The sequence below is a fragment of the Callionymus lyra genome, chromosome 4 (genome assembly GCF_982586985.1).
Source record: "Callionymus lyra chromosome 4, fCalLyr1.hap1.1, whole genome shotgun sequence".
In the NCBI taxonomy this organism is placed as follows: Eukaryota; Metazoa; Chordata; class Actinopteri; order Syngnathiformes; family Callionymidae; genus Callionymus; species Callionymus lyra.
The window spans coordinates 5,018,952-5,045,579 of NC_141821.1; the positions used below are offsets into that span (position 1 = coordinate 5,018,952).

At 35.1% G+C, this 26,628-nt stretch overlaps 1 protein-coding gene across 1 annotated transcript in view; it reads left to right on the forward strand.

The window, feature by feature from the left end:
* LOC148081130 (active breakpoint cluster region-related protein) overlaps positions 1-26,175 on the forward strand; it is a 28,339-nt gene extending 2,164 nt beyond the window's left edge. The window contains exons 4-22 of the mRNA XM_087790275.1: positions 7,389-7,619; positions 7,675-7,782; positions 7,841-7,895; positions 12,012-12,064; positions 12,132-12,269; positions 14,073-14,188; positions 14,250-14,406; positions 17,145-17,249; positions 18,433-18,508; positions 18,972-19,067; positions 19,135-19,203; positions 20,173-20,270; positions 21,611-21,712; positions 21,875-22,038; positions 22,103-22,242; positions 23,777-23,911; positions 25,232-25,337; positions 25,450-25,579; positions 26,016-26,175. Of these exons, the coding sequence (XP_087646401.1) occupies positions 7,389-7,619; positions 7,675-7,782; positions 7,841-7,895; positions 12,012-12,064; positions 12,132-12,269; positions 14,073-14,188; positions 14,250-14,406; positions 17,145-17,249; positions 18,433-18,508; positions 18,972-19,067; positions 19,135-19,203; positions 20,173-20,270; positions 21,611-21,712; positions 21,875-22,038; positions 22,103-22,242; positions 23,777-23,911; positions 25,232-25,337; positions 25,450-25,579; positions 26,016-26,117 (2,181 nt within the window). The 3' untranslated portion in view covers positions 26,118-26,175. The remainder of the gene's footprint in view (positions 1-7,388; positions 7,620-7,674; positions 7,783-7,840; positions 7,896-12,011; positions 12,065-12,131; positions 12,270-14,072; positions 14,189-14,249; positions 14,407-17,144; positions 17,250-18,432; positions 18,509-18,971; positions 19,068-19,134; positions 19,204-20,172; positions 20,271-21,610; positions 21,713-21,874; positions 22,039-22,102; positions 22,243-23,776; positions 23,912-25,231; positions 25,338-25,449; positions 25,580-26,015) is intronic.
* The last annotated feature ends 453 nt before the right edge of the window (positions 26,176-26,628 follow it).

The window sequence follows — 26,628 nt, forward strand, 5'->3', positions numbered from 1 at the left end:
ATCGTATTGTTAGAATAATATATCGTATTGTGAGATGAATATATCGTATTGTTAGAATAATATATCGTATTGTGAGATGAATATATCGTATTGTGAGATGAATATATCGTATTGTGAAAGTAATATATCGTATTGTGAAAGTAATATATCGTATTGTGAGATAAATATATCGTATTGTGAGATGAATATATCGTATTGTGAGATGAATATATCGTATTGTGAAAGTAATATATCGTATTGTGAGATAAATATATCGTATCGTGAGATGAATATATCGTATTGTTAGAATAATATATCGTATTGTGAGATGAATATATCGTATTGTGAGATGAATATATCGTATTGTGAGATAAATATATCGTATTGTAAGATAAATATATCGTATTGTGAGATGAATATCGTATTGTGAGATGAATATATCGTATTGTGAGATAAATATATCGTATTGTGAGATGAATATCGTATTGTGAGATGAATATATCGTATTGTGAGATAAATATATTGTATTGTGAGATGAATATATCGTTTTGTGAGATAAATATATCGTATTGTGAGATAAATATATCGTATTGTGAGATGAATATCGTATTGTGAGATGAATATATCGTATTGTGAGATAAATATATCGTATTGTGAGATGAATATATCGTTTTGTGAGATAAATATATCGCATTGTGAGATGAATATGTCGTATTGTCAGATGAATATATTGTATCGCGAGATAAATATAGCGTATTGTGAGATTAATATATCGTATTGTGAGATGAATACATCGTATTGTGAGATGAATATATCGTATTGTGAGATGAATATATCGTATCGTGAGATGAATATATCGTATTGTGAGATGAATTTATCGTATCGTGAGATGAATATATCGTATCGTGAGATGAATATATCGTATTGTGAGATGAATATATCGTATTGTGAGATGAATTTATCGTATTGTGAGATGAATATATCGTATTGTAAGATGAATATATCGTATCGTGACATAAATATAACGTATCGTGAGATAAATATATCGTATTGTGAGATGAATATATCGTATTGTGAGATTAATATATCGTATTGTGAGATTAATATATCGTAATGTGAGATTAATATATCGTATCGTGAGATAAATATATCATATCGTGAGATAAATATATATCGTATTGTGAGAATAATATATCGTATTGTAAGATGAATATATCGTATCGTGAGCTGAATATATTGTATCGTGAGATAAATATATATCGTATTGTGAAAGTAATATATCGTATTGTGAGATAAATATATCGTATTGTGAGATAAATGTATCGTATCGTGAGATGAATATATCGTATTGTGAGAATAATATATCGTATTGTGAGATGAATATATCGTATTGTGAGATGAATATATCGTATTGTGAGAATAATATATTGTATTGTGAGAATAATATATCGTATCGTGAGATGAATATATCGTATTGTGAGAATAATATATCGTATTGTGAGAATAATATATCGTATTGTGAGATGAATATATCGTATCGTGAGATGAATATATCGTATTGTGAGATGAATATATCGTATTGTGAGATGAATTTATCGTATTGTGAGATGAATATATCGTATTGTAAGATGAATATATCGTATCGTGACATAAATATAACGTATCGTGAGATAAATATATCGTATTGTGAGATGAATATATCGTATTGTGAGATTAATATATCGTATTGTAAGATGAATATATCGTATCGTGAGCTGAATATATCGTATCGTGAGATAAATATATATCGTATTGTGAAAGTAATATATCGTATTGTGAGATAAATATATCGTATTGTGAGATAAATGTATCGTATCGTGAGATGAATATATCGTATTGTGAGAATAATATATCGTATTGTGAGATGAATATATCGTATTGTGAGATGAATATATCGTATTGTGAGAATAATATATCGTATGGTGAGAATAATATATCGTATTGTGAGATGAATATATCGTATTGTGAGAATAATATATCGTATTGTGAGAATAATATATCGTATTGTGAGATGAATATATTGTATCGTGAGATAAATATAGCGTATCGTGAGATAAATATATTGTATTGTGAGAATAATATATCGTATTGTGAGATGAATATATCGTATTGTGAGATAAATATATCGTATTGTGTGATGAATATATCGTATTGTGAGAATAATATATCGTATTGTGAGATGAACATATCGTATCGTGAGATGAATATAGCATATCGTGACATAAATATATGGTATCGTGAGATAAATATATCGTATCATGAGATGAATATATCGTATTGTGAGATGAATATATCGTATTGTGAGATGAATATATCGTATTGTGAGAATAATATATCGGATTGTGAGATGAATATATCGTATCGTGAGATGAATATATCGTATTGTGAGATGAATATATCGTATTGTGAGATGAATATATCGTATTGTAAGATGAATATATCGTATTGTGAGATAAATATATCGTATTGTGAGATGAATATATTGTATTGTGAGATGAATATATCGTATTGTGAAATGAATATATCGTATTGTAAGATGAATATATCGTATTGTGAGATTAATATATCGTATTGTAAGATGAATATATCGTATTGTGAGATGAATATATCGTATTGTAAGATGAATATATCGTATTGTGAGATGAATATATCGTATTGTGAGATGAATATATCGTATTGTGAGATGAATATATCGTATTGTGAGATGAATATATCGTATTGTGAGATTAATATATCGTATTGTAAGATGAATATCTCGTATTCTGAGAATAATATATCGTATTGTAAGATGAATATATCGTATTGTGAGATGAATGTATCGTATTGTGAGATGAATATATCGTATTGTAAGATGAATATATCGTATTGTGAGATGAATATATCGTATTGTGAAATGAATATATCGTATCGTGAGATGAATATATCGTATAGTGAGATGAATATATCGTATTGTGAGATGAATTTATCGTATCGTGAGATGAATATATCGTATTGTGAGATGAATATATCGTATTGTGAGATGAATTTATCGTATTGTGAGATGAATATATCGTATTGTAAGATGAATATATCGTATTGTGAGATGAATATATCGTATTTTGAGATGAATATATCGTATCGTGAGATGAATATATCATATTGTGAGATGAATATATCGTATTGTGAGATGAATTTATCGTATCGTGAGATGAATATATCGTATCGTGAGATGAATATATCGTATTGTAAGATGAATATATCGTATCGTGACATAAATATAACGTATCGTGAGATAAATATATCGTATTGTGAGATGAATATATCGTATTGTGAGATGAATATATCGTATTGTGAGATGAATATATCGTATCGTGAGATGAATATATTGTATTGTGAGATAAATATATCGTATTGTGAGATGAATATATCGTATTGTGAGATTAATATATCGTATTGTGAGATTAATATATCGTATTGTGAGATTAATATATCGTATCGTGAGATAAATATATCATATCGTGAGATAAATATATATCGTATTGTGAAAGTAATATATCGTATTGTGAGATAAATATATCGTATTGTGAGATAAATGTATCGTATCGTGAGATGAATATATCGTATTGTGAGAATAATATATCGTATTGTGAGATGAATATATCGTATTGTGAGATGAATATATCGTATTGTGAGAATAATATATCGTATTGTGAGAATAATATATCGTATTGTGAGATGAATATATCGTATTGTGAGAATAATATATCGTATTGTGAGAATAATATATCGTATTGTGAGATGAATATATTGTATCGTGAGATAAATATAGCGTATCGTGAGATAAATATATTGTATTGTGAGAATAATATATCGTATTGTGAGATGAATATATCGTATTGTGAGATAAATATATCGTATTGTGTGATGAATATATCGTATTGTGAGAATAATATATCGTATTGTGAGATGAATATATCGTATCGTGAGATGAATATAGCATATCGTGACATAAATATATGGTATCGTGAGATAAATATATCGTATCATGAGATGAATATATCGTATTGTGAGATGAATATATCGTATTGTGAGATGAATATATCGTATTGTGAGAATAATATATCGGATTGTGAGATGAATATATCGTATCGTGAGATGAATATAGCGTATCGTGACATAAATATATCGTATCGTGAGATAAATATATCGTATTGTGAAATGAATATATCGTATTGTGAGATGAATATATCGTATTGTAAGATGAATATATCGTATTGTGAGATAAATATATCGTATTGTGAGATGAATATATCGTATTGTAAGATGAATATATCGTATTGTGAGATAAATATATCGTATTGTGAGATGAATATATTGTATTGTAAGATGAATATATCGTATTGTGAGATGAATATATCGTATTGTGAAATGAATATATCGTATTGTAAGATGAATATATCGTATTGTGAGATTAATATATCGTATTGTAAGATGAATATATCGTATTGTGAGATGAATATATCGTATTGTAAGATGAATATATCGTATTGTGAGATGAATATATCGTATTGTGAGATGAATATATCGTATTGTGAGATGAATATATCGTATTGTGAGATGAATATATCATATTGTGAGATGAATATATCGTATTGTAAGATGAATATCTCGTATTCTGAGAATAATATATCGTATTGTAAGATGAATATATCGTATTGTGAGATGAATGTATCGTATTGTGAGATGAATATATCGTATTGTAAGATGAATATATCGTATTGTGAGATGAATATATCGTATTGTGAAATGAATATATCGTATCGTGAGATGAATATATCGTATTGTGAGAATAATATATCGTATTGTGAGATGAATATATCGTATTGTGAGATTAATATATCGTATTGTGAGATGAATATATCGTATTGTGAGATGAATATATCGTATTGTAAGATGAATATATCGTATTGAAAGATGAATATATCGTATTGTGAGATGAATATATCGTATCGTGAGATGAATATATCGTATTGTGAGAATAATATATCGTATTGTAAGATGAATATATCGTATTGTGAGATGAATATATCGTATCGTGAGATGAATATATCGTATTGTGAGAATAATATATCGTATTGTCAGATGAATATATATTGTATTGTGAGAATAATATATCGTATTGTGAGATGAATATATCGTATTGTGAGATGAATATATCGTATTGTGAGATGAATATATCGTATTGTGAGACGAATATATCGTATCGTGAGATGAATATATCGTATTGTGAGATGAATATATCGTATTGTGAGAATAATATATCGTATTGTGAGAATAATATATCGTATTGTGAGAATAATACATCGTATTGTGAGATGAATGTATCGTATTGTGATAATAACATATTGTATTGTGAGATAAATATATCGTATTGTGAGATGAATATATAGTAATGTGAGATAAATATATCGTATTGTGAGAATAATATATCGTATTGTGAGATGAATATATCGTAATGTGAGATAAATATATCGTATTGTGAGAATAATATATCATATTGTGAGAATAATATATCGTATTGTGAGATGAATATATCGTATTGTGAGAATAATATATCGTATTGTGAGATGAATATATCGTATTGTGAGATGAATATATCGTATTGTAAGATGAATATATTGTATTGTGAGATGAATATATCTTATTGTGAAATGAATATATCGTATTGTGAGATGAATATATCGTATTGTAAGATGAATATATCGTATTGTAAGATGAATATATCGTATTGTGAGATGAATATATCGTATCGTGAGATGAATATATCGTATTGTGAGATGAATATATCGTATTGTGAGATGAATATATCGTATTGTGAGACGAATATACCGTATCGTGAGATGAATATATCGTATTGTGAGATGAATATATCGTATTGTGAGAATAATATATCGTATTGTGAGATGAATATATCGTATTGTGAGAATAATATATCGTATTGTGAGAATAATATATCGTATTGTGAGATAAATATATCGTATTGTGAGATGAATATACCGTATTGTGAGATGAATATATCGTATTGTGAGATAAATATATCGTATTGTGAGATGAATATATCGTATTGTGAGATGAATATATCGTATTGTGAGATAAATATATCGTATTGTGAGATGAATATATCGTATTGTGAGATGAATATATCGTATTGTGAGATGAATATATTGTATTGTGAGATAAATATATCGTATTGTGAGATGAATATATCGTATTGTGAGATGAATATATCGTATTGTGAGATGAATATATTGTATTGTGAGATGAATATATTGTATTGTGAGATAAATATATCTAATTGTGAGATGAATATATCGTATTGTGAGATAAATATATCGTATTGTGAGATGAATATATTGTATTGTGAGATAAATATATCTAATTGTGAGATGAATATATCGTATTGTGAGATGAATATATCGTATTGTGAGATGAATATATCGTATTGTGAGATAAATATATCGTATTGTGAGATGAATATATCGTATTGTGAGATGAATATATCGTATTGTGAGATAAATATATCGTATTGTGAGATGAATATATCGTATTGTGAGATAAATATATCTAATTGTGAGATAAATATATCGTATTGTGAAATGAATATATTGTATTGTGAGATAAATATATCGTATTGTGAGATGAATATATTGTATTGTGAGATAAATTTATCGTATTGTGAGATAAATATATCGTATTGTGAAATGAATATATTGTATTGTGAGATGAATATATCGTATTGTGAGATGAATATATCGTATTGTAAGATGAATATATCGTATTGTGAGATAAATATATCGTATTGTGAGATGAATATATCGTATTCTAAGATGAATATATCCTATCGTGAGATAAATATGTCGTATTGTGAGATGAATATATAGTATTGTGAGATAAATATATCGTACTGTGAGATAAATATATCGTATTGTGAGATGAATATATCGTATTGTAAGATGAATATATCGTATTGTGAGATAAATATATCGTATTGTGAGATGAATATATCGTATTGTGAGATGAATATATCGTATTGTAAGATGAATATATCGTATTGTGAGATGAATATATCGTATTGTGAGATGAATATATCGTATTGTGAGATGAATATATCGTATTGTGAGATGAATATATCGTATTGTAAGATGAATATATCGTATTGTGAGATGAATATATCGTATTGTGAGATGAATATATCGTATTGTGAGATGAATATATCGTATTGTGAGATGAATATATCGTATTGTGAGATGAATATATCGTATTGTAATAATATATCGTATCATAAGACTACTGTGTCGCTCCATCTCTAACCACCACTTGTGTCTCTCCAGCCCATGAAGGCTCTTCAGGCGTCAGCTGGAACCTCCAAGCCGGTTCTGTCCTGTCATGAGGTCCAGATGGTTTTCTACCAGGTTCCAGAGCTCCGAGAGATTCACCAGCACTTTTATACCGAGCTGGAGGCCCGTGTGATCCCTCACTGTCGCCCCGAGATCAGCCCGACTCCAGCCGACCACAGACACCCAGGGTTCCAGCTGACGGTCGGGGATCTGTTCCTGAAACTGGTTTGTTGGACGGACTTGATCTTCTTCTTCAGCTCCTAACATGTCGCTCCTCCAGGTGAACCAGATCGGAGTCTACGGAGGTTTTATTTCTAATTACACTGATGCTGTGGACGTGGTGAGGAAGTGCACACAGTCGGACCCTCGCTTTCGGACCCTGGCCGAGGTGAGACGAGAACAATGGAGGAAACTGATGAACATCCACAATAACCTCATTATTCCAGAGCATGCTGTCCATCAACAGTGCTGATAAAAGCAGGATGGAGTACACGTTTGAAGGTACCTTTGTTTTTAGTTACGTCAGATACACCTTTTCCTACGGTGCCGGGGAACAAACAACAATACAAACTCTTGAAACACATTTACAAACTCTTGAAACACATTTACAAACTCTTGAAACACATTTACAAACTCTTGAAACACATTAACAAACTCTTGAAACACATTTACAAACTCTTGAAACCCATTTACAAACTCTTGAAACCCATTTACAAACTCTTGAAACACATTAACAAACTCTTGAAACACATTAACAAACTCTTGAAACCCATTTACAAACTCTTGAAACCCATTTACAAACTCTTGAAACACATTTACAAACTCTTGAAACACATTAACAAACTCTTGAAACACATTTACAAACTCTTGAAACACATTAACAAACTCTTGAAACACATTTACAAACTCTTGAAACACATTTACAAACTCTTGAAACACATTTACAAACTCTTGAAACACATTAACAAACTCTTGAAACACATTAACAAACTCTTGAAACACATTTACAAACTCTTGAAACACATTAACAAACTCTTGAAACACATTAACAAAGTCTTGAAACACATTTACAAACTCTTGAAACACATTAACAAAGTCTTGAAACACATTAACAAACTCTTGAAACACATTAACAAACTCTTGAAACACATTAACAAACTCTTGAAACACATTAACAAACTCTTGAAACACATTAACAAACTCTTGAAACACATTAACAAACTCTTGAAACACATTAACAAACTCTTGAAACACATTAACAAACTCTTGAAACACATTAACAAACTCTTGAAACACATTAACAAAGTCTTGAAACACATTTACAAACTCTTGAAACACATTAACAAACTCTTGAAACACATTAACAAACTCTTGAAACACATTAACAAACTCTTGAAACACATTAACAAACTCTTGAAACACATTAACAAAGTCTTGAAACACATTTACAAACTCTTGAAACACATTAACAAACTCTTGAAACACATTAACAAACTCTTGAAACACATTAACAAACTCTTGAAACACATTAACAAACTCTTGAAACACATTAACAAAGTCTTGAAACACATTTACAAACTCTTGAAACACATTAACAAACTCTTGAAACACATTTACAAACTCTTGAAACACATTTACAAACTCTTGAAACACATTAACAAAGTCTTGAAACACATTTACAAACTCTTGAAACACATTAACAAACTCTTGAAACACATTTACAAACTCTTGAAACACATTTACAAACTCTTGAAACACATTAACAAAGTCTTGAAACACATTTACAAACTCTTGAAACACATTTACAAACTCTTGAAACACATTAACAAAGTCTTGAAACACATTAACAAACTCTTGAAACACATTAACAAACTCTTGAAACACATTAACAAACTCTTGAAACACATTAACAAAGTCTTGAAACACATTTACAAACTCTTGAAACACATTAACAAACTCTTGAAACACATTTACAAACTCTTGAAACACATTAACAAACTCTTGAAACACATTAACAAAGTCTTGAAACACATTTACAAACTCTTGAAACACATTAACAAACTCTTGAAACACATTAACAAACTCTTGAAACACATTTACAAACTCTTGAAACACATTTACAAACTCTTGAAACACATTAACAAAGTCTTGAAACACATTTACAAACTCTTGAAACACATTAACAAACTCTTGAAACACATTTACAAACTCTTGAAACACATTTACAAACTCTTGAAACACATTAACAAAGTCTTGAAACACATTAACAAACTCTTGAAACACATTAACAAACTCTTGAAACACATTAACAAACTCTTGAAACACATTAACAAAGTCTTGAAACACATTAACAAACTCTTGAAACACATTAACAAACTCTTGAAACACATTTACAAACTCTTGAAACACATTTACAAACTCTTGAAACACATTAACAAACTCTTGAAACACATTTACAAACTCTTGAAACACATTTACAAACTCTTGAAACACATTTACAAACTCTTGAAACACATTAACAAAGTCTTGAAACACATTAACAAACTCTTGAAACACATTAACAAACTCTTGAAACACATTAACAAACTCTTGAAACACATTAACAAAGTCTTGAAACACATTTACAAACTCTTGAAACACATTAACAAACTCTTGAAACACATTTACAAACTCTTGAAACACATTAACAAACTCTTGAAACACATTTACAAACTCTTGAAACACATTTACAAACTCTTGAAACACATTTACAAACTCTTGAAACACATTAACAAACTCTTGAAACACATTAACAAACTCTTGAAACACATTAACAAACTCTTGAAACACATTTACAAACTCTTGAAACACATTTACAAAACCTTGAAACAAAAATACAAACTCTAGAAACACATTAACAAATTCTTGAAACACATTTACGAAACCTTTAAACAAAAATACAAACTCTTTAAACAAAGACCCAAACTCTTGAAACAAAAATACAAACTCTTGAAACACATTAACAAACTCTTGAAACACATTTACAAACTCTTGAAACACATAACAAACTCTTGAAACGCATTTACAAACTCTTGAAACACATTAACAAACTCTTGAAACACATTTACAAACTCTTGAAACACATTAACACACTCTTGAAACACATTTACAAACTCTTGAAACACATTTACAAACTCTTGAAACACATTTACAAACTCTTGAAACACATTTACAAACTCTTGAAACACATTAACAAACTCTTGAAACACATTTACAAACTCTTGAAACACATTAACAAACTCTTGAAACACATTTACAAACTCTTGAAACACATTAACAAACTCTTGAAACACATTAACAAACTCTTGAAACACATTTACAAACTCTTGAAACACATTTACAAACTCTTGAAACACATTTACAAACTCTTGAAACACATTTACAAACTCTTGAAACACATTAACAAACTCTTGAAACACATTTACAAACTCTTGAAACACATTAACAAACTCTTGAAACACATTAACAAACTCTTGAAACACATTTACAAACTCCTGAAACACATTAACAAACTCTTGAAACACATTAACAAACTCTTGAAACACATTAACAAACTCTTGAAACACATTTACAAAACCTTGAAACAAAAATACAAACTCTAGAAACACATTAACAAATTCTTGAAACACATTTACGAAACCTTTAAACAAAAATACACACTCTTTAAACAAAGAGCCAAACTCTTGAAACAAAAATACAAACTCTTGAAACACATTAACAAACTCTTGAAACACATTTACAAACTCTTGAAACACATAACAAACTCTTGAAACGCATTTACAAACTCTTGAAACACATTAACAAACTCTTGAAACACATTTACAAACTCTTGAAACACATTAACACACTCTTGAAACACATTTACAAACTCTTGAAACACATTTACAAACTCTTGAAACACATTTACAAACTCTTGAAACACATTTACAAACTCTTGAAACACATTAACAAACTCTTGAAACACATTTACAAACTCTTGAAACACATTAACAAACTCTTGAAACACATTTACAAACTCTTGAAACACATTAACAAACTCTTGAAACACATTAACAAACTCTTGAAACACATTTACAAACTCTTGAAACACATTTACAAACTCTTGAAACACATTTACAAACTCTTGAAACACATTTACAAACTCTTGAAACACATTAACAAACTCTTGAAACACATTTACAAACTCTTGAAACACATTAACAAACTCTTGAAACACATTAACAAACTCTTGAAACACATTTACAAACTCCTGAAACACATTAACAAACTCTTGAAACACATTAACAAACTCTTGAAACACATTAACAAACTCTTGAAACACATTTACAAAACCTTGAAACAAAAATACAAACTCTAGAAACACATTAACAAATTCTTGAAACACATTTACGAAACCTTTAAACAAAAATACACACTCTTTAAACAAAGAGCCAAACTCTTGAAACAAAAATACAAACTATTGAAACACATTTACAAACCTTTGAAACAAGTTTACAAACCTTTGGAAACAAGTTAGTTTTGATATGTCACGTGTTCATTGATCATCTTCCTCCCGCTAACAAGACCTTCTGCTCTCAGCTCTGCTCTACAAGCCTCTGGAGCGAGTCACCAGGACGACTCTCGTTCTTCGTGTGAGGAGACAACAGGTCCCAGATCTTCATTCTTCTGCATCTCACTCTGGTGGTCTCTGGTCTGCAGGAGCTCCTGGAGACGACGCCGCAGGAACACCAGGACTTCACCATCTTTCAGGAAGTGCTGAGGTTGTCGCGCAGCTTCCTGTTCGGAGTGAACGAGACGTCTCGCAGCAAGAGAGGCGTGACGCTCACTCACGACCTGGTGAGGCTGATGAAGACATCATGACACGTGTTTCTGCACTGGAGTCATTTATCAGCTGTGAGATCACAGCACACTGCACTAGATAACAAGACTGACTTGATTGACGACTGAGTCACTTCATTATCAGGTCAAAATAAACATAGACACACACTCATGGACAAACACACACACACATGGACACACGCACACACACACACACACACACACACACACACACACACACACACACACATGGACACACACACACACACACATGGACAGACACACATGGACACACTCACCGACAGACACATGGGCAAACATGGACACACACTCACATGGACACACACATGGACACACATATGGACACACACACAGATGGACACACACTCACATGGACACACACTCACATGGACACACAGAGACACACATGGACACACACACATAGACACACACATGGACACACACTCACATGGACACACACATGGACACACATTCACATGGACACACAGAGACACACATGGACACACACACATAGACACACACATGGACACACACTCACATGGACACACACATGGACACACACACAGATGGACACACACTCACATGGACACACAGAGACACACATGGACACACACTCACATGGACACACACATGGACACACACACAGATGGACACACACTCACATGGACACACACTCACATGGACACACAGAGACACACATGGACACACACACATAGACACACACATGGACACACACTCACATGGACACACACACAGATGGACACACACTCACATGGACACACACTCACATGGACACACAGAGACACACATGGACACACACACATAGACACACACATGGACACACACATGGACACACACTCACATGGACACACACACACACACACATGGACAAACACACACACACATGGACACACACAGACACACACACACACACACACACACATGGACACACACACACACACATAGACACACACACACACACACACACACACACACACACACACATGGACACACTCACGGACACACACATGGGCAAACATGGACACACACTCACATGGACACACACATGGACACACACACACACACATGGACACACACTCACATGGACACACACTAACACACTCACATGGACACACACTAACACACTCACATGGACACACACTCACATGGACACACACTAACACACTCACATGGACACACACTAACACACTCACATGGACACACACTAACACACTCACATGGACACACACTCACATGGACACACGGAGACACACATGGACCCACACACATGGACGCACACATGGACACGCACACATGGACACGCACACATGGACACATACACATGGACGCACACATGGACACGCACACATGGACACACACACATGGACATACACACATGGACACACACATGGACACACACACATGGACGCACACATGGACACACACACATGGACACACACATGTGTCACAGACTCACACACACAGGTGTCACAGACTCACACGCACACATGTGTCACAGACTCACACACACGTGTCACAAACTCACACACACATGTGTCACAGACACACACACACATGTGTCGCAGACTCACACAGACACGTGTCACAGACTCACACACAGACGTGTCACACACTCACACACACACGTGTCACACACTCACACACACATGTGTCACAGACTCACACACGTGTCAATAAAAGAGGCTTCGTGAAGCTTCGTGAAGATGCTTCACAGACTCACACTCAGTTGATGAAACACAATTTAAAATATATTTAACGTTCACGATGTTGTGTCTCCAGAGGAGGAAGTTGATACGCGATGGTTTCGTGGTGGACGCCAGAGAAGGTGAAGTGCGGCACCTGTTCCTGTACACGGACCTGCTGCTGTGCACCAGATTCAAACCAGCAACCAAAGGGTAGCAGCGTCTCAGACCGTGAAGGATCACCAGTGACTTGAAAGAAGGTTTTCATCAACAGGAAGCAGGACCAGTACAGGTTCAGCTGGTATCTCCCTCTGGCAGGACTGAAGCTGCGCTGGGATTCAGACCAGCAACCGTCTCAGGACACTGTGCTGCGCCTGAACGCCATCAGGACCAAGATGTTCCTGCTCCGGCAGCAGCTGCAGCATCACACGGTGTGTGTGTGTGTGTTGCTTTATATAGGTGTGTGTGTGTTGGTTTATATAGGTATGTGTGTTGGTTTATATAGGTATGTGTGTGTTGGTTTATATAGGTATGTGTGTTTGTTTATATAGGTGTGTGTCTTGGTTTATATAGGTATGTGTGTTGGTTTATATAGGTGTGTGTGTGTTGGTTTATATAGGTATGTGTGTGTTGGTTTATATAGGTATGTGTGTTTGTTTATATAGGTGTGTGTGTGTTGGTTTATATAGGTGTGTGTGTGTTGGTTTATATAGGTGTGTGTGTGTTGGTTTATATAGGTATGTGTGTGTTGGTTTATATAGGTGTGTGTGTGTTGGTTTATATAGGTGTGTGTGTGTTGGTTTATATAGGAATGTGTGTTTGTTTATATAGGTGTGTGTGTTGGTTTATATAGGTATGTGTGTTTGTTTATATAGGTGTGTGTGTGTTGGTTTATATAGGTGTGTGTGTGTTGGTTTATATAGGTGTGTGTGTGTTGGTTTATATAGGTATGTGTGTGTTGGTTTATATAGGTATGTGTGTTTGTTTATATAGGTGTGTGTGTGTTGGTTTATATAGGTGTTTGTGTTTGTTAATATAGGTGTGTGTGTGTTGGTTTATATAGGTGTGTGTGTTTGTTAATATAGGTGTATGTGTGTTAGTTTATAAAGGTATGTGTGTTTGTTTATATAGGTGTGTGTGTGTTGGTTTATATAGGTATGTGTGTTTGTTTATATAGGTGTGTGTGTGTTGGTTTATATAGGTATGTGTGTTTGTTTATATAGGTGTGTGTGTGTTGGTTTATATAGGTATGTGTGTTTGTTTATATAGGTGTGTGTGTGTTGGTTTATATAGGTGTTTGTGTTTGTTAATATAGGTGTGTGTGTGTTGGTTTATATAGGTATGTGTGTTGGTTTATATAGGTGTGTGTGTGTTAGTTTATATAGGTATGTGTGTTTGTTTATATAGGTGTGTGTGTGTTGGTTTATATAGGTATGTGTGTTTGTTTATATAGGTGTGTGTGTGTTGGTTTATATAGGTGTTTGTGTTTGTTAATATAGGTGTGTGTGTGTTGGTTTATATAGGTATGTGTGTTGGTTTATATAGGTATGTGTGTGTTGGTTTATATAGGTATGTGTGTTTGTTTATATAGGTATGTGTGTTTGTTTATATAGGTGTGTGTGTGTTGGTTTATATAGGTATGTGTGTTTGTTTATATAGGTGTGTGTGTGTGTTGGTTTATACAGGTGTTTGTTAATATAGGTGTGTGTGTGTTGGTTTATATAGGTGTGTGTGTTTGTTAATATAGGTGTATGTGTGTTAGTTTATAAAGGTATGTGTGTTTGTTTATATAGGTGTGTGTGTGTTGGTTTATATAGGTGTGTGTGTGTATTTGTTTATATAGGTGTGTGTGTGTGTGTTTGTTTATATAGGTGTGTGTGTGTGTGTTTGTTTATATAGGTGTGTGTGTTTGTTTGTATAGATGTGTGTGTGTGTGTTTGTTTAAATACTGTAGGTATGTGTGTTTGTTTATATAGGTGTGTGTGTTTGTTTATATAGGTGTGTGTGTGTTTGTTTATATAGGTGTGTGTTTGTTTATATAGGTGTGTGTGTTTGTTTATATACTGTAGGTATGTGTGTTTGTTTGTATAGGTGTGTGTGTTTGTTTATATACTGTAGGTATGTGTGTTTGTTTATATAGGTGTGTGTGTGTTTGTTTATATAGGTGTGTGTGTGTGTTTGTTTATATAGATGTGTGTGTGTTTGTTTATATAGGTATGTGTGTTTGTTTATATAGGTGTGTGTGTGTTTGTTTATATAGGTGTGTATGTTTGTTTATATACTCTAGGTATGTGTGTTTGTTTATATAGGTGTGTGTGTTTGTTCATATACTGTAGGTATGTGTGTTTGTTTATATAGGTGTGTGTGTGTTTGTTTATATAGATGTGCGTGTGTTTGTTTATATAGGTGTGTGTGTTTGTTTATATACTGTAGGTATGTGTGTTTGTTTATATAGGTGTGTGTGTGTTTGTTTATATAGGTGTGTGTTTGTTTATATACTGTAGGCATGTGTGTGTGTTTATATAGGTGTGTGTGTGTGTTTGTTAATATAGGTGTGTGTGTGTTTGTTTATATAGGTATGTGTGTTTGTTTATATAGGTGTATGTGTGTTTGTTTATATACTGTAGGTATGTGTGTTTGTTTATATAGGTATGTGTGTTTGTTTATATACTGTAGGTATGTGTGTTTGTTTATATAGGTGTGTGTGTTTGTTTATATAGGTATGTGTGTTTGTATATATAGGTGTCTGTGTATTTATATATAGGTGTGTGTGTGTTTGTTTATATACTGTAGGTATGTGTGTTTGTTTATATAGGTGTGTGTGTGTTTGTTTATATAGGTGTGTGTTTGTTTATATAGGTGTGTGTGTGTTTGTTTATATAGGTGTGTGTGTGTTTGTTTATATAGGTGTGTGTGTTTGTTTATATAGGTGTGTGTGTGTTTGTTTATATAGGTGTGTGTGTTTGTTTATATAGGTGTGTGTGTGTTTGTTTATATAGGTGTGTGTGTGTTTGTTTATATAGGTATGTGTGTTTGTTTATATAGGTGTGTGTGTTTGTTTATATAGGTGTGTGTGTGTGTTTGCATATGAGTTTGTCTATGTGTGTGTGTGTGATTAGTGTGTGCGTGTGTATGTGTGTACAAATGATGTCGACTTGTGTTCACAAAGGGATCCAAAAGTTTTCGCATCAAGAAGAAACTGGAGCAGCTGGAGTTGATGATGTTCACACTTTCACCGACACACAGACTGGAGCTGCACAGTCCCAGTGGGAAGGTACACACACATGGACACACACACTGACACACACAACAACACACACATAAACCTGCACACACACACACACTGACACACACATGGACACACACACTGACACACACAACAACACACACATAAACCTGCACACACACACACTGACACACACACCAACACACACATGGACACACACACTGACACACACACCAACACACACATGGACACACACACACTGACACACACACCAACACACACATAAAGCCACACACACACTGACACACACAGACCACCTCGCACATCAACCCACACATATATGGATACACAAACATGAATGCACATATGGACCAACACACATGGACAAACGCACGTCGACACACACATGGACACACACACTTGACCAAACACACGGACATATGGACACACAGACACACACAGACACACATGGACACACATACATGGACTCAAACAAATGGACATGTGTCACAGACTCACACATGTGTCACAGACTCACACATGTGTCACAGACTCACACGTGTCACAGACTCACACACGTGTCACAGACTCACACCTGTGTCACAGACTCACACCTGTGTCACAGACTCACACACACATGTGTCACAGACTCACACACACGTGTCACAGACTCACACACACATGTCACAGACTCACACACACATGTGTCACAGACTCACCCATGTGTCACAGACTCACACATGTGTCACAGACTCACCCATGTGTCACAGACTCACACATGTGTCACAGACTCACCCATGTGTCACAGACTCACACATGTGTCACAGACTCACCCATGTGTCACAGACTCACACATGTGTCACAGACTCACACCTGTGTCACAGACTCACACGTGTCACAGACTCACACACGTGTCACAGACTCACACACACTCACACACGTGTCACAGAGACTCACACATGTGTCACAGACTCACACCTGTGTCACAGACTCACACCTGTGTCACAAACTCACACACGTGTCACAGAGACTCACACATGTGTCACAGACTCACACCTGTGTCACAGACTCACACACGTGTCACAGACTCACACCTGTGTCACAGACTCAAACCTGTGTCACAGACTCACACACGTGTCACAGACTCACACACACTCACACACGTGTCACAGACTCACACACGTGTCACAGAGACTCACACATGTGTCACAGACTCACACCTGTGTCACAGACTCACACTCTGCTGCTGGCCTGGTTGTCTGAGCTGCACGACTGGAGGACCAACATCCTCACACTGACGTCAGAAGGTGAGAGTCCAGCAGATGTTCTGAGCTCCTGGTCTCACTGAGCTCCTGGTCTAACTGAGCTCCTGGTCTCACTGAGCTCCTGGTCTCACTGAGCTCCTGGTCTCACTGAGCTCCTGGTCTCACTGAGCTCCTGGTCTCACTGAGCTCCTGGTCTCACTGAGCTCCTGGTCTAACTGAGCTCCTGGTCTAACTGAGCTCCTGGTCTCACTGAGCTCCTGGTCTCACTGAGCTCCTGGTCTAACTGAGCTCCTGGTCTCACTGAGCTCCTGGTCTCACTGAGCTCCTGGTCTCACTGAGCTCCTGGTCTCACTGAGCTCCTGGTCTAACTGAGCTCCTGGTCTAACTGAGCTCCTGGTCTCACTGAGCTCCTGGTCTCACTGAGCTCCTGGTCTCACTGAGCTCCTGGTCTCACTGAGCTCCTGGTCTAACTGAGCTCCTGGTCTAACTGAGCTCCTGTGGTCAGTGCTGGACACTCTTCCTCCGGACCTGCTGACCCTCACCAGCGCCTGTGTCAAGCTCAGGATGTCCCAGCAGCCTCCACTCGTCAGCACCAGAGCAGGTACGTGCACCAGCGTAACTTCCTGTGTCAGACAGGAAGTGACTTCATCTGGTTCCTGGTTCCTCAGAGATGACGGGCGTGTGTGGAACCTTGAGCCTCATGATCCACTCGCTGAGTGGACTTGAAGAACCTGCCAGTGAGTTCTCGCCTGGACCATCATGACATGGTCCGACAAATCACTAGTACACACACACACACATATACACACATATGCACACAAATATATACATTTACACGCGTGAACACGCAAATATATTCACACATATATAGACACACACGCACACAAATATAAACACACATATACACACAAATATATACACACTTATACACACAATATATTTACACATATATACACACTCATGCACACAAATATATAGACACATATACACATGCACACAATATATATACACATATACACACAATATATACACACATATAAACACATGCACACTTATACACACACATGTACACATATAAACACACATGCATACATGTACTCACATATATACACATATACTGTATACACACATATATACAAATATATACACACACATGCACATTTATACACACATGTACTCATATACACACATATAGACACACATGCACACATATACACATATATATACACGCATATACATACATGCACACATATACACATGTGCATACATATACACACATCTACACACATATTCACACACATATGCACATATGTACACATGTATACATGTATACACACATGCATACATATACACACATCTACACACACATATTCCCACAAATATACACCTATGTACACATTTATACACACATGATCATGCACACATATACACACATGTACACACATATACACACGTATACAGACATGCACACACACACACACACACACCTATGCACACACATATGCAAACACAAACAAATGTACACACACACGCACACACACACACACACACACACACACACACACACACACACACACACACACCTGCACACACACACACACACACCTGCACACACACACACACATACATACATACATACATTTACACTTGACACATCAATCAAGGTGGATTGACAGGTTCAGATGATTGACATGTGTGTGCTCCAGGTGTGTATGTGTGTGTGGAGGTGGATGGATATGGTTTCCATGATCAGCAGAACAAGACTCACGTCTCGCCTCGAAGCCTCAGTCCTCACTGGGAACAGGTCAGTCACATGTACACAACTACACACATGTACACACATGTACACACATGTACACACATGAACACACAACTACACTCATGTACACACATGTACACACATGAACACACAACTACACTCATGTACACACATGTACACACATGAACACACAACTACACTCATGTACACACATGTACACACATGAACACACAACTACACTCATGTACACACATGTACACACATGAACACACATGAACACACAACTACACTCATGTACACACATGTACACACATGAACACACAACTACACTCATGTACACACATGTACACACATGAACACACAACTACACTCATGTACACACATGTACACACAACTACACTCATGTACACACATGTACACACATGAACACACAACTACATTCATGTACACACATGTACACACATGAACACACAACTACACTCATGTACACACATGTACACACATGAACACACAACTACACACATGTACACTCATGTACACACAAATACACTCATGTACACACATGTACACACATGAACACACAACTACACTCATGTACACACATGTACACACATGAACACACAACTACACTCATGTACACACATGAACACACATCTACACTTATGTACACACAGGTACACACATGAACACAACTACACACACAACTACACACATGTACACACATATAAACTCATGTTCACACATGTATACATATGTACACACGTACACACATGTACACTCATGTACACTCATGTACACACAAGAACACACACAAGCACACTCATATAGTCACATGTAGACACATGGACACACATGTACACATACACAAGTACACACAAGTACACACATGTACACACATGGAAGCACATGTACACACAGGTACACACATGGATGCACTTGTAAAAACACACAAACACAAGTACACACATGTACACTCATGTACACACACACAAAAACACACACATGTACACACATGTACGCACACACAAAAGTACGCACATGTACACTCATGTACACTAATCTACACACACACAAAAGCACACACATGTACACACATGTACACACACAAAAGTACGCACATGTACACACATGTACAAACATGTACACAAACACACAAGTAAGCACATGTACACACATGTACACACACACAAAAGTACGCACATGTACAAACATGTACACACACACAAAAGTAAGCACATGTACACACATGTACAAACATGTATACACATGTACAGTACACACATGTACACACATGTACACACATGTACACACATGTACACACATGTACACACATGTACACACATGCTGGGTCTCATCTGATCACATGACCAAACATGTCTGTGCAGGAGTTGAACTTCCAGGTGGACGAGGCTCAGGACCTGCGACTTCTCTGCTTCAATCACTGTCACGGACTTGAAGACGCCATCTTAGGACAAGCAGCCCTGAAGGTATGAAGTGTCCTTGAACGCACCACGAAGATCACCTTCACTTTCAGAGTCCACTAGATAACACTGTCAATCACTTTGAACAAATATTTGATTGAGTAAATCTGCAGTTTCCTCGTGTGACCACAAGAGGGCGGTGTTGAACCAGATTTCATGTCTTTTCAGTTGAATTCTTCGTCTTTGAGTCAGAAATGGAGACGACAGACTCTGACCTTGAACCACGTGGACGTGACCTTCTCCCTGAAGTTCTGTCCTCACCAGCTGGACCCGCCTGGTACCAGCGCTCAGCAGCAGCCGGTCTTCGGCCTCCCTCTAGAGACGGTGGCCCGGTAGGTTCACGTGCAGGTGTGCGGGAGGTCAGAGGTCAGAGGTCAAGACTGTGGCTCCTCTCAGGCAGGAGGGGGTTCTGGTCCCTCATGTGGTGCGCTGCTGCGTGGAGGAGGTGGAGCGACGAGGTCTGGACGAGGAGGGCGTCTACAGGGTCTCGGGCGACGCCAGTGAAGTCCAGGCTCTGAGAGGAGTCTTCAACGAGAGTGAGGAGGACGAGCAGGAGCTTCATCTCTTTTGTCTTCATGTCACTTTAGTCTTCATCTCTCTTTTGTCTTCATCCCTCTTGTCTTCATCTCTTTTGTCTTCATCTCTCTTTAGTCTTCATGTCACTTTTGTCTTCATCTCTCTTTTGTCTTCATCTCTCTTTTGTCTTCATCTCTTTTGTCTTCATCTCTCTTTTGTCTTCATCTCTCTTTTGTCTTCATCTCTCTTTTGTCTTCATCTCTTTTGTCTTCATCTCTCTTTTGTCTTCATCTCTCTTTTGTCTTCATCTCTCTTTTGTCTTCATCTCTTTTGTCTTCATCTCTCTTTTGTCTTCATCTCTCTTTTGTCTTCATCTCTCTTTTGTCTTCATCTCTTTTGTCTTCATCTCTTTTGTCTTCATCTCTTTTGTCTTCATCTCTCTTTTGTCTTCATCTCTCTTTTGTCTTCATCTCTCTTTTGTCTTCATCTCTTTTGTCTTCATCTCTCTTGTCTTCATCTCTTTTGTCTTCATGTCACTTTAGTCTTCATGTCACTTTAGTCTTCATGTCACTTTAGTCTTCATCCCTCTTGTCTTCATCTCTTTTGTCTTCATCTCTCTTTTGTCTTCATCTCTTTTGTCTTCATCTCTTTTGTCTTCATCTCTTTTGTCTTCATCTCTCTTTTGTCTTCATCTCTCTTTTGTCTTCATCTCTTTTGTCTTCATCTCTTTTGTCTTCATCTCTTTTGTCTTCATGTCACTTTAGTCTTCATGTCACTTTTGTCTTCATCTCCCTTTTGTCTTCATCTCTTTTTTGTCTTCATCTCTCTTTTGTCTTCATCTCTTTCGTCTTCATCTCTCTTGTCTTTATCTCTTTTGTCTTCATCTCTTTTTTGTCTTCATCTCTTTTTTGTCTTTATCTCTTTTGTCTTCATCTCTTTTTTCTTCATCTCTCTTTTGTCTTCATCTCTTTCGTCTTCATCTCTCTTGTCTTTATCTCTTTTGTCTTCATATCTCTTGTCTTTATCTCTTTTGTCTTCATCTCTTTTGTCTTCATCTCTTTTTTGTCTTCATCTCTTTTTTGTCTTCATCTCTCTTTTGTCTTCATCTCTTTCGTCTTCATCTCTCTTGTCTTTATCTCTTGTCTTCATCTCTTTTGTCTTCATCTCTTTTGTCTTCCTCTCTTTTTTGTCTTCATCTCTTTTTTGTCTTTATCTCTTTTGTCTTCATCTCTTTTGTCTTCATCTCTCCTTTGTCTTCATCTCTTTCGTCTTCATCTCTCTTGTCTTCATCTCTTTTGTCTTCATCTCTTTTGTCTTCATCTCTTTTTTGTCTTCATGTCTCTTTTGTCTTCATCTCTCTTGTCTTCATGTCTCTTGTCTTCATCTCTCTTTTCTTCATCTCACTTGTCTTAGATCTCTCTTGTCTTCATCTGTCTTGTCTTCATGTCTCTTGTCTTCATCTCTCTTGTCTTCATCTCTCTTGTCTTCATGTCTCTTTAGTCTTCATGTCTCTTGTCTTCATCTCTCTTTTGTCTTCATGTCTCTTGTCCTCAGACCTGCGAGAAGCTCTGTCCAGGATGAAGAGCGCCGACATAAACGTTGTGTCTGGAACCTTGAAGATGTTCTTCAGAGAACTTCCTGAGCCTCTGCTGCCTCCCGACATGTTCCACAGCCTCACACACACTCTTGGTCAGTCTGTGAGGGTGTGTTTGTCTGTGTCTTTGTGTGTCTGTGTGTGTCTGTGTGTGTCTTTGTGTGTCTGTGTGTGTCTGTGTGTGTCTTTGTGTGTCTGTGTGTGTCTGTGTGTGTCTGTGTGTGTCTGTGTGTGTCTGTGTGCGTCTCTGTGTGTGTGTCTATGTCTGTGAGTGTCTTTCTTTGTATGTGTGTGTGCATGCATGTGCGTCTTTGTTTGCATCTGTGTTTATGTGTGTGTGAATGCATGTGTCTATGTGTTTGTCTGTCTGTGTGTGTGCATGCGTGTGTGTGTATGTGTGTGTGCATGTCTGTGTGTGTATGTGTGCGTGTCTGCACGCATGGGTCTCTGTGTTTTTGGGCATGTGTTATGTTTGTGTGTTTGCGTGTGTGTGCGACGTGTGTGCGCTCTTAGTTAACCTTATGTGTGACGCATGTGTAGGTGTGTGTGTGACAAGTGTGTGTGTGGCGTGTTTGTCATGTGTGTTTGTACTGTGTTGAAGTGTGTGTTTTTGTTCATATGTGTGTTATAATTTCAGCACATTGTAAAAGATAATAATAATAATAATACATTTATAATAACAATAACAATAACAATAACAATAACAATAATAATAATAACAATAATAATAACAATACTAATAACAATAACAATAACAATATAATAATAATAATAATAATAAAAATAATAATAACAATAACAATATAATAATAACAATAATAATAATAACAATAACAATAACAATAACAATAACAACAATAACAATAACAATAACTAACAATAACAATAACAATATAATAATAACAATAATAATAATAAAAAATAACAATAATAACAATAATAATAATAGAAATAACAATACAATAACAATAACAGTAACAGTAACAATAACAATATAATAATAATAATAATAATAATAATAAAATAATAATAACAATATAATAATAACAATAATAATAATAAAAATAAAAATAAAAATAACAATAACAATAACAATAATAACAATAATAACAATAACAATAACAATAACAATAACAATTACAATATAATAATAACAATAATAATAATAAAAATAACAATAACAATAATAATAATATAAATAACAATAACAATAACAATATAAAAATAACAATAATAATAATACAAATAACAATAACAATATAATAATAACAATAACAATATAACAATATAACAATAACAATAATAACAATAATAACAATGACAATAACAATAACAATAACAATAATAACAAGAACAATAACAATAACAATAACAATAATAATAACAGCAGAAGTTCTAAACTAATTTCTCTGCAGAGATTCAAGACTCAAAGTGTCGTCTGGACTCCATGTTGTTGCTGCTACAGTCGTGTCCGGAAGTGAACCGACACACTTTCCTCTTCCTGCTGCATCACCTGCAGAGGTCAGAGGTCGTCACACCTGTGTCTGTGGAGCCTCCACTGGAACAATGTCCTGTGGAGCCTTTTTAAAGTGTCTTTATTGTTGATTAAAAAAACACAAATCTTTCCCGGCAGAGTGTCTGAGAGGTCAGAGGTCAACAAGATGTCCGCGCTCAACCTGGCTAAGGTGTTCGGGCCCAGCCTCTTGCGCCCTCCAGTGGTCGGGGGAGAACATGACGACGTCTCGCAGGCCGTGGCAGCTCAGGTGAGTCGATGATCCTCGAACGACTCAACGAGTCACAAATATATTTGATGATATTTCTGTACATATTGTTGAGATGTGTCTCATTGCTTATTACTTTTATTCATCGTTTACTATTGATGTCAAAACAACACAAATGTTCTCATCAAATATTGAATCAAAGAATTAAAGTTAATATTTCAACTAGTTTCTTATCAACAGATACATATTAATGCAGATTCATATTTGTTCTATTTTTTGTTAATTTGAAATGTTGAATTTGTTTAATAAATATACATTATATTAGAATGCATATTAATTTATTTAGTTTCTTCCTGTGTGTGTAAAAAAACATTATTAATTCAGATCAGATACATTTTTTCAATGGTTTGTTGTCGTTCTTTCTTCCGTGTGTGTGTGTGTGCGTGTGTGCGTGTGTGTGTGTGTGTGTTGTGTTCAGGTTCAAGTGGTCTACAACTACCTGCAGTGCGACAGCCTCCCTGAAGCTCAGATCTCAGTGTTACATGACACTGACGTTGAGGATGAGACCACCCGCATGTGAGACCACCCGCCGTCCTCCGGACACCACCTTGTATTTATCAATAAACCTCGTGTTTGGATTCTTCTTGCTTTTTACCACTGAAACTAATAATAATACAAACAATAACGAGTTTATATTGCATCCTTCAGGCAGACACAACGTACTTTTGGGTCTCGAAAAGCGCTATATAAATAAATATTACTTACTTACTTACTTACTTTACACTGAATCAAAATATAATAAATAAAATAAAATAAAATAAAATAAAATAAAATAAAATAAAATAAAATAAAATAAAATAAAATAAAATAAATAGTGAATGATAAAGAAATACAATTTAAAAGAAAATAAAATTTCACGAAAAAAAAATGAATATAATAAAAAATGTATTAAAAATAACTAAATTCAGATAAAAAATGTAATAAATTATAAGAATAATGTAAAAAACAAAAATATTGACAAACTAAAATGTTAATTAAAAACAAATAAACAACATTATCAAACAAAAAAGTAAAATAATATTACATTTAAA